General features: G+C 38.3%; 1 protein-coding gene across 1 annotated transcript; it reads right to left on the bottom strand.

Annotated features, from left to right (window-relative positions):
• Positions 1–973: 973 nt before the first annotated feature.
• On the bottom strand, positions 974–5,852 carry LOC138814261 (vomeronasal type-2 receptor 116-like). Its single transcript, XM_070003264.1, is given in 5 exon segments — positions 974–1,634; positions 1,636–1,876; positions 2,236–2,350; positions 3,200–3,436; positions 5,721–5,852. Coding segments are annotated over 5 exon segments (1,386 nt in total).
• Between the last annotated feature and the right edge of the window lie 4,829 nt (positions 5,853–10,681).

The following is a 10,681-nucleotide window of genomic DNA, read 5'->3' as shown; positions in this document are numbered from 1 at the left end:
AGAAGAAACATGTAATGAATACTAGAAGAGAAAAGAAATGAGTGCCATTGTGTCCATATTTTTTTAATATGTGATTCTGTAAAAGAAGTTTAGAATCCATTAAATCAATGTATTAAAAACCATAAGTAATGCTTCCTTATCAAATTAAATCTTGAAATGTGACACATGAAATTGTTCAAGTTCAGAGATTTTCAGAAGTGATAACATTACAATAAATAATCTTACATATATTTACTATACTAAAATCTGTGTGTCAAATTAATAAAACGTGATTAATCAATGATAAAATAACAAGTACTTTAAGGGGATAACTTTTATGCACTACAGACTTTAATCTTAGAAAAAAATTAAAAAGCCATATATTGTAATCATGAATCAAAGTGTATTTTCTGTAACATATACAAGTCATTGCTAAGTTATATTAGGGAAGTAGTGTGAGAAGGAAGAAAAATACAGAGAAGGAGATGGAGAGAGACAAAGAAAAAGACAGACCAGAAGAGAGGAAAAGGTCCCACAAAAGAGACTCAGGATAATTTCAAAAGGAGAATGTGTAAGTAGAAATAAATCTCTAAGAATGATATTAAAATATGCATAGTTGTGAGGAGAAAAATATTAATGAAATGGTTTGGAGGACCCTGAAACACGGTTATGTGCAGACTGGAAGGTAATATGCATAAAATTCAGAAAAGTTATTGAAAAAGACAGTACTGAAAAGACATTAAGAAGAGGGGATGATAGGATTAAGCAAAGATTAAATAGAAGGAACTAAAAATATAGAAGCAAAATTTCATTTTAAATGGTGACCACCATCATGTGTGTCTACCAGTGCAAAGAAAACACACAAATGACCCTTATTCTTTGAAATAAAAATTCCATAATATAAACTACTACAAGAAGAGATGATTACTGTAGATTTAGATCAGATCGTCTGTACACTAATCAACCTGAGTTTAATCATAAGAATGCATATTTCTCATACTATGTTTTTATCCCTAAAACGATATGGAGAAATTTTATTTGGCATTAACAAGATGTTGTAGCACTTTGGAACAAATATACAGCCTAGAAGCCCTGCACTAGAGGCCAAGATGAAGAAAAACTCCACTGCCACCACGACTTTCCCCTTGGCACTGTGGTAGACAGGCAGGAAGGTGAGCCACACACTGCAGAACACCAGCATGCTGAAGGTCAGAAACTTGGCTTCATTGAAGGTGTCAGGCAGGTTCCTGGCCAGAAAAGCCACAGTGAAGCTGGCTATGACCAGGGAACCCAGGTATCCCAAGACACAGTAGAAGGCAGTGATGGAGCCCTTGTTGCACAGAATGATGATAAGGCCATGTTCAGCATATGCATCTGTGTCAATGAATGGAGGAGAGGTTCCCAGCTTGAGTCCACAGAGGGTCACCTGGATCAAAGTGCAGATGGGGATGATGAAGTTAGGAGCCCCAGATACCAGCAGCCACCTTATCCTTCTCCCTGGAGAAGTGGCCTTGAAGGCCAGAACCACAGTCACCGTTTTAGCCAACACTGTGGAAACAGCCACAGTGAACACAACCCCAAATGTGATCGGCTGTAGGATGCAGGTGACTGTGTTGGGATGGCCAAGAAAGAGCAAAGAACAGAGGAAACAAAATGAGGGAGATGAGCAAGATGTAGCTGAGAGTCCGGTTATTGGCCTTGACAATGGCATTGTCTTTGTGTTTCACAAACACTCCAAGAACAACAACAGTTAGCATAGAGAAGGAAAGAGCCATGCATGCCAGAGCCATGCCCAAGGGATCTCCAAAAGCCAGGAAACTTGCAGCTTTTAAGAGGCACTGGTTTCTCTCTGTGTTGGCATACTGAAGATCTGGACACTTCACACATTGCTCCATATCTGGTGAGAAGTGTAAACTACCATTAGTTCTTGTTGTGAACTTCTTTTGCTTCAAATAATTTAAGAAATTTTTCACCTTGTTAGTGTTTCTAAGATAACACAATTTACTTTCATAATAGCATTTTTGATACTTTTAAATCACAACCACCTTCTATTTCCATCTTCTTTTTAGTTAAGGTTTTTATTCAATTTTTTTCCTTCAATGACTCTCACACATATTGATAAAGTATGCATTGGGGTATTATAATATTTGAAACAAAATTTTCTCTGTAAGGAGAAATACAACTTTTGAATTAATTTGTTTGGGTTGAGGACATCTAGGGTAGGAGGAACAATTTCTTAATAAGTCATAGAATTACCTGTGACATTAGCAATCTCATTCTCTGGGCAAAGAGTACAATCAAAGCAACAGGTAGTCCTCTCATCTTGACGAGATTTCCTAAATCCAGGACCACAACTCTTACTGCAGGTAGAGTGAAGAGTCTGAGGAAAATCATGGATGTGTCAATAACTGTTCAGACTTCCACTTAACACTTCACAGAGTCGATTGTTTTTTAATGGATTATTAAACAAAATGTTCCTATGCAGATAAGTGCAGTGAACTAATTGAATTGTGTTATAGAGTCAATACTCCATGATTTGCAGATGCTTATGTGCTAAAACCTTGATTTCAAGCCTGTTGAATCATTGTGAAGTATGGGATTTTTAAAAGGTGGATATAGTGGTGAGAAAGTAATACCTAGTGTACAGCCCTATGGGATTTCCTTGAATTCCTGTCATAACTTGCCTCCTATTCATCTGTAATATGGAGAATAGAAGAAGCAAGACCTCCTTTATGTAGTGTTATCTGAACTTCAGGCCCATGGTATCTTCTTCATTTTCCCATGGCCATGGGGTAGTAATATTCTCAGAGGTGCATTCGAGGATTCCTTTCACCAGTGATGGTTAAGTAGCATGCCAATTATCCATTAAATCAATCTACACAGAATGGAACAAAAGAAACCTTTCAACCCTGGAAAGCAACTCACAGGTACTTTATCGTTGTGTTATAACTCATGATCTTGGTCCCAGATTTGAGCTTTTTTGCTGAAAGTTAGCACTTTAGTACTGGAAACAGAGCTAACTTCCAGATTGTTAGTGGTTAAATGGAATTATCAGTCTCACTGATTTTCCTGTTTGGGCTGATTTTAAACCATGATATTCAGATCTCCACTTCCTGAGTAGCTAGGACTATGGGAGCAAGTTGCTAAAACTCAGCCTGGTATTCACTTAAAGAGAGATTTTTGCTGATTTGTGTGTCCTTAAAAATTATTAGGATTAGATCCAATCCATCTCTGTAGTTCCTATGGCCCACTCTACCAAATCTTCAGATAAAGACAGTTGGTTGCCATGTACAGCATATGGAGAAAACTCTCCTACTTTCACTGCAAGTTCAAGGCCTTCTGGAAAGTTCCAAATATTCAGAATGTCATACTCTGGCTCCAATTTGCTTTTCTCATCCCCAATCACTTGATCTCCAGCAGCATTATAAAACTGGTTGTTTTTCAGGAAAAGGTACAGCTAAAAGAGAGACATTTTATGGTGAAGTACATCCCAGAGTTAAGACAGAAAACATGAAGTAAGAAAGCTCCTGATTCAATGTGGTAGCTATTAACATCCCAACCTCATTCTTCAATGAAATAGAAGAAGCAATCCAAAAATTCACATGGAACGATAAAGTCCTCCAATAGCAAAACAATCCTTAACAGAAAGAACAGTGATGGAGGAATGTGAATATCAAATTTCAAACTCTACTACAAAGCCATAGTAATCAACACAGCTTGGTACTGACACAAGAACAGACCTGATGACCAAGGAAATAGAACTGAACATAGGAATAAAGTCACCTATCTATAACCACTTTATTTTCAATAAGGGAGCTAAAAAACTAGAATGGAAGAAAGACGGCCCTTCAGTAAATGGTGCTGACAAAACTGGTTAAACATCTGTAGAAAACTAAAGCAAGATCTTTATATATCATCCTGCACCAAGTCATCTCCAAATGGAACAAAGACTTCCAAGTAAAGCAGACAGCCTTAAAACTTTACAGGAGGGAATAGGAGAACCTCTAGGCTTCCACGCATGAGCCAAAATTTTCCTAATAAGGACACAGAAACAGAAGAAATCAAAGAATGATTAGACAAATGGGATTACCTTAAATTACTGAGCTTCTTCGTGGCCCAAGGACAGGCTAGAAAGATCAATAGAAAACCCCATGGCTTGCGAGATCTTCAATAGCAAGGACCTAACATCTAACCAATACTCAGAACAAAAAATATTAAATCCCCCAACAACAAATCCTCAAAGAAACAACTGCCTCATTAAAAAATGGGCTAAAGACTTAAAGAGTGCCTTCTCTGAAGAGGAAATAAGAATGTTCAATAGACACATGAAGAAATCATCTTGCCATTAAAAATAATGCAAATCAAAACAACATTGAGATTCCACCTTACCCAAATTTTAATAGCTAAATTCAAGAAAACTAATAACTTCAGATGGTGGAGAGGATGTGGCCAAAAGGGAACCTTGGTGCACTGTTGGTGGGAGTGTAAACTTTTCAACCCCTTTGGAAAGCACTATGGCGTTTCCTCAAATGAATCACATAGAGCTCCCCTATGACCCAGTAATCCCACTTTTAGGCATTTACCCAAACAATAATAAACAAGGCCATAGTAAAATTACGAGTGCAACTATTGCAACATTATTCACCCTAGCTAAGATATGGAACCAACCCAGACTCCCCTCAAGTAAATGTGATATATGAAGGAGTTCCGGGAAGATGGTGGAAGAGAAGCTAGAGGCTAAACAAGCTCTCGCATAGAAATCAGTTTTAGCTTGTTCAACCACTTTGGAAAGCAGTATGGAGGTTCCTCAAAAGACTTCACATAGATCTCCCCTATGATCCAGCAATCCCACTTTTGGGCATTTACCCAAATGTGTACAAACAAGACCACACTAAAGCTACCAGCACAACTATGTTTATTGCAGCATTATTTACCATAGCTAAGATATGGAACCAACCCAGATGCCCCTCAGTAGATGAATGGATCAAGAAAATGTGGTATATATACACAATGGAATTCTATGCCTCCATCAGAAAGAATGACATTTCCCCATTTGTTAGGAAATGGAAAGGCTTGGAAAAAATTATATTAAGTGAAGTAAGCCAGGCCCAAAGAAGCATAGGTCCCATGGTTTCCCTTATTTGCAATATCTAGTATAGGTATGAGTCAAGCGGAAAAGGCCAGATAATGTGATGTTAGGAAAATGAACCCTTAAATATGTATTTTAATGTTTTCGTTTCTTTCATGCATGTGTTTCTAATGCATTTATAAGATTATTTCTTTGTTGCTTTGTATGTCCCTCCCCCACAGTGTAACCCCCGCTTTCACTATATTTGATGTCAGTATATCATGTGGAGGAGATGGGGACAAACAAGTCGTTTAAGGATTCAGGTGGACCTGTTGCAACAATGAGAAGTACAAAATGTCATGTCAAAACCAGCTTTACAATTTCGGTGTGTGGGGGGAGGGGGGTATAATTGGGTGGGGGGAGGGGGGTAAAATTGGGTGGGGGGAGGGGGGAGGCAGGGAAGGGAAGTGAAGGGTAAACAAAGGAGGAGGCTGCAATGCTTGGTAAGAAATGTATGCATTATCCTGCCCATGTAATTGTAGCCCCTCTGTACAGTATGTTCTCAAATAAAATAAAATACAATTTAAAAAAAAAAAAAAAAAAGAAATCAGTTTTAGTGTTCCAGAGAACAGTCCTAGGCCAGAGAATTACACCAAGTGTGCCATCACTGTACAGAGTGTTTGTCCAGAGTGGGAAAATCCAGGCAAGGAGACAGATCTGAGCATTTACCAGCAGCCTTGGCTGTGGTCACAGTGGCAGCAGCGGCGGCTGTGGCTGTAGCCACCATACCTGCAACAAGGAACATCCGGGACAAAGGCACTAGACACAGCGGATGAGCAGATTCTACTCAACACCAGCAAGAACTGACAAGGAGCAGATATCTTCATCCTGCAGATTGCAGACCAGAGAAGACCCAGGAAACAACACTCTGGCCGCATGAGTAGAACCCTGACATCCTCACTCCTTCTCAGGGAGCAGAGGAAGGAAGGCTATGCATCCCCACCCCACTACCAGAGATCTCCATCTTTAATACTGACAAAGGCCCAGCTGAGCTGCTAGCTTCTACTCAGGCCTTTGGAGAAAACAAAGGAGTCATTTAGCAGCTCACAGGAATCTGTCCAGACCTGCCAGGCTCAACTCCACCCAGGAAAAAGTCACTCAGTCCAGGCAGAGAAAGATCCACCCCCGAGGAGTGGCTTTCTTCACTGGGTAAACAGAGCCAGAGGCTGCCTCTCCCTATAGCAGCCTAGAAAAGCAATTGAAATTCAGTAAACATAAACCCTGAGAAAGGCTCCAGGCTGGGCTCTGCGAGTGTCTCAGAAGCTAGCCCCTCAGGGAAAAGCTACTGTTTGCTGAAAGGCTTCAACTCTACCCAGAACCAAGCCTCATCTCAGCATCTCCAAAATACAGGAAACAGCCATTTCTCTCTTGTGATATTCAAAGCAGATCTCCTTCCCACTGAACTATCCTGGGAGGAGGATCACAAAATCCTGAGTAAAGCAGAGAAATTTTCTGCCTGCGCAAACAAACTGACTTAAGTAACAAATCAAGCCACAGGAAAACCAAACACCACAAGCAGACCAGAGGCTCAACCAAGGGACTGGTTATGGACACAAGGGAGATACAGAATCTTCCCATTCCAACCCCCCCCAACCCCCGCAAAAAAAAAAATCAAAGAACTTTCTTTTTTCCATACCTTATTTTTAAATTTTTGTTTTAATTTTTAATTTAAAAAATTTGTTTTCTATTGTTTTTTCTTTTCTTTCTCATATAATTTTATTTGAGGTGTATATGTGTGTGTGCATTCTTTTGTCTCTACTGACCTTTTGACCCTTTTTTCTTTCTTTTCTCTTCGTTCTTTTCTGTGTGACTTAATTGCTGTTCTGCTCATCCTCAGATAGACCTATCATCGAATATTAGATCTTATCCCTCATTGTGTACACACTTAATCCAAAACTTTATTACTAAATTCAAAACATTTTAGACTTAAATTCCTTAATAGCAGTATTACCTCTTCTACCCATATAATATTTTAAACATTTTTATGTTTTAGATTATCATATCTCCTTTCTGTCCCTCCCTTCTTCGCATTCCATCCCCATTCTACTATAAATACTACTTCTTCAAACTTGCAGTTTTTAAGGGTTTCACGTTTTAATTTAAATTTTTTGTTTTTCCATTTTTTCTTGTCTCTTTTTTTCTTCTTTTTTTGTCTTTTTTTCTCTCTCTGCTATCATTCTGTCCAATCCATTTCCCTCTGTGAGATTAGCACTTGGTTAATTCTACTCTCTCCTCACCTTTCCACATCCCTCTAATCCTATTTTTGCCCACATTCTCCCTAAACCTAATTTTGGTTGTCAAATTCTTCGTTGCTGTTCTTAGGAAATTAAGACATAGTTGTTTGATGTTGAATAGATTGTATCTCTTGAACTAGATTGTATCTGCAGACTTTTGACTGTGCAATTATGGACTTTGGTTGATGCTTGTCTTAAAATAGTGTTCAAGAACAAAACTGGTGTTACTCCCAAATGGGCAGAACAATCTAGAAAAACACAAGAAAAATGGCAAGCCCGGGGATCTCAACTCCCACTCATGACAATCAGGGGACACAACAGGTAATGAATAATCCAGAGGAGAGTTTCCAAAAAGCCCTACAAATACTGCAGGTAAATGGGGTAAATGAAAAGAATGACAACGTGCAAAGGTCTCAGTGTGAACATGATAGGGAGAGAGAGGAAGCAAACCAAAGATCAATACAGGAGTCTCATGAGCGTGAGGAAGCTCTTCAAAGATTGATACAGGAATTTCCTGAGCAGATTGAGAACATTCAAAGATAAATAAAGGAATTGCGTGAGCAGGTTGAGATCAGTCAAAGAGATAGACAGCAATTGCATGAGAACCCAGTTGCCACAGCCCCCAAGAAGGTGGATAAAATGGCAGGAACTTCCAAATACCTCTTAGTCCTATCTCTTAACATTAATGGGCTTAACTCTTCAATTAAGCGACCAAGACTGTCTAACTGGATTAAAAAGCAAGATCCTTCTATCATCTGCCTTCAGGAGACACACCTTCCCCATAAAACCAAACACATTTTGAATGTGAAAGACTGGAACAAAATCTACCAAGCAAATGACCCCCATAAACAGGCAGAAGTTGCAATCCTAATATCAGATAAAATAGAATTCAAATTAAAATTAGTTAGAAGAGATAAAGAAGGTCCTTACGTACTAATTAAGGGATCACATCTTCAGGAGGATATTACAATTGTAAATCCCTATTCGCCAAACAATGGAGCACCCAAATTTATCCAAGAAACACTACTTTCTCTCAAATCTCATATAGATCCAAAGACATTAATTGTTGAGGAATTTAACACACCACTGTCTCCACTAGATAGATCAACTCAGCAAAAACTCAACAGAGAAATCGCATTCCTAAACAACTGCATAGATCAACTAGATTTAACAGACATCTACCGAATATTTCACCCAACAGCATCAGAATACACATTCTTCTCAGCAGCACATGGAAAATTTTACAAAATAGACCACATTTTAGGTCACAAAGCAAATTGTCCAAAATCAGAAGCATTGAAGTTATACTTTGCATTCTCTCAGACCACGGGGGAATAAAATTAGAACTCAACATCAAAAGCCACCAAAGAAATTCCTGTAACACATGGAGGCTGAACAACACACTGCTGAAGCACGAGTGAGTCATGGAAGAGATTAGAAAGGAAATTCAAATGTTCATGCTATTCAACAAAAATGAGCACACAAATTACCAGCTCCTCTGGGACACAACAAAGGCAGTACTCAGGGGCAAGTTTATAGCTCTGATTTCCTACATCAACAATTGGAGAGATCTGAAACCAACAATTTAAAGAGAAATCTGAGCTACCTTGAAAAAGAGCAGCAAGCTAAACCCGAATCCAGTAGACGGAAAGAAATAATTAAAATTAAATCAGAATTAAATGAATTAGAATCCAAAAAAAAAATAGACAGTATCAACCAAAAGTTGGTTCTTCGAAAAAATTAACAAAATAGTCAGACCATTAGCAGATCTTATCAGGAAAAGAAGAGAACACATCCAAATAAATAAACTCAGAAATGAGAATGGAAATATCACCACAGAAACAACCAAGATTAGAACATTATAAGGAAATACATCTCAAATTTTTATGTTAATAAGTTTGAGAACTTGGCAGAAATGGACCTTTTCCTAGCAAATATCCACATGTCACATCTAAACCAAGATGAGTTAAACCATCTTAAGAAGCCCATATTAAGCATTGAAATAGAAACAGCAATAAGAGACTTCCGATCTAAAAAAAGTCCAGGACCAGATGGTTTTACAGCAGAATTCTACAATGCCTTTAAAGCAGAGTACACACCAATACTCCTCCAACTCTTCAATGAAATTGAAAGAGAAAGTTGACTATCACACTCATTCTACGAAGCCATCATAACCCTCATCCCAAAACCAGGCAGGGACTCATCAAAGAAAGAGAACTATAGACCCATTTCTTTGATGAACATTGATGCAAAACATCTTAACAAAATTTTGGCCAATCGACTTCAACAATTAATCCAAAAAATCATACACCACGATCAAACAGGATTCATTTCAGGGATGCACACCTGGTTCAATATGCATAAATCACTTAACATAATTCATCACATCAACAAGAGCAAGGATAAGAAAAACATGGTTATCTGAATAGATGCAGAAAAAGCATTCGACAAGATCCGACACCCCTTTATGATGAAGGTTCTGCAGAGCTTCTACATGGCAAAGGTCATAGCTAGCAAGATCAATAGAAAGCCCATGGATTGGGAGATCTTTACTAGCCATACAACAGACAAGGGTCTCATATCTAAAATATACCTGGACTTAAAAAATTAAATCCCCCAAAAACAAATCTTTAAACAAACAACTGCCCAATAAATAATTGGGCTAAAGACTTAAAGAGAAACTTCTCTGAAGAAGAAAGAAGGATGGCCAATAGACACATGAAGAAATGCTCAACCTCCCTAGCCATAAAAGAAATGCAAATCAAAACAACATTGAAATACCACCTCACCGCAGTTAGAATGGCTAAAATCAAGAACTCTAATAACAACAGATGCTGGAGGGTTTGTGGACAGAAGAAAATCTTACTGCATGGTTGGTGGGAGTGTAAACTTGTTCAACTACTTTGGAAAACAGTATGGAGGTTCCTCAAAAGACTTCACATAGAGCTCCCCTATGACCCAGCAATCCCACTTTTGGGAATTTACCCAAATGATCACAAACAAGACTATACTGAAACTACCAGCACAACTATGTTTATTGCAGCATTATTTACCATAGCTAAGATATGGAAACAACCCAGATGCCCCTAAGTAGATCAAGAAAATATGGTATATATACACAATGGAATTATATGCCTCCATCAGACAGAATGACATTGCCCCATTTGTTATGAAATGGAAAGACTTGGAAAAAATTATATTAAGTGAAGTAAGCCAGGCCCAAAGAAATGTAGGTCCCACGATTTCAAGTATTTCCAATAACTAGTATACATCTAGGATAATCTTAGCAGACAAGCAGAAATGTCAAAAGGTATGTACATATGAATATACAATATGATGC

The sequence above is a fragment of the Dipodomys merriami genome, unplaced genomic scaffold (assembly GCF_024711535.1).
Source record: "Dipodomys merriami isolate MVZ:Mamm:240054 unplaced genomic scaffold, mDipMer1.0.p SCAF_6, whole genome shotgun sequence".
Taxonomy (NCBI): domain Eukaryota; kingdom Metazoa; phylum Chordata; class Mammalia; order Rodentia; family Heteromyidae; genus Dipodomys; species Dipodomys merriami.
The sequence above is the reverse complement of the archived record's forward strand: the minus strand, read 5'-3'. Positions and strand labels throughout refer to the sequence as shown.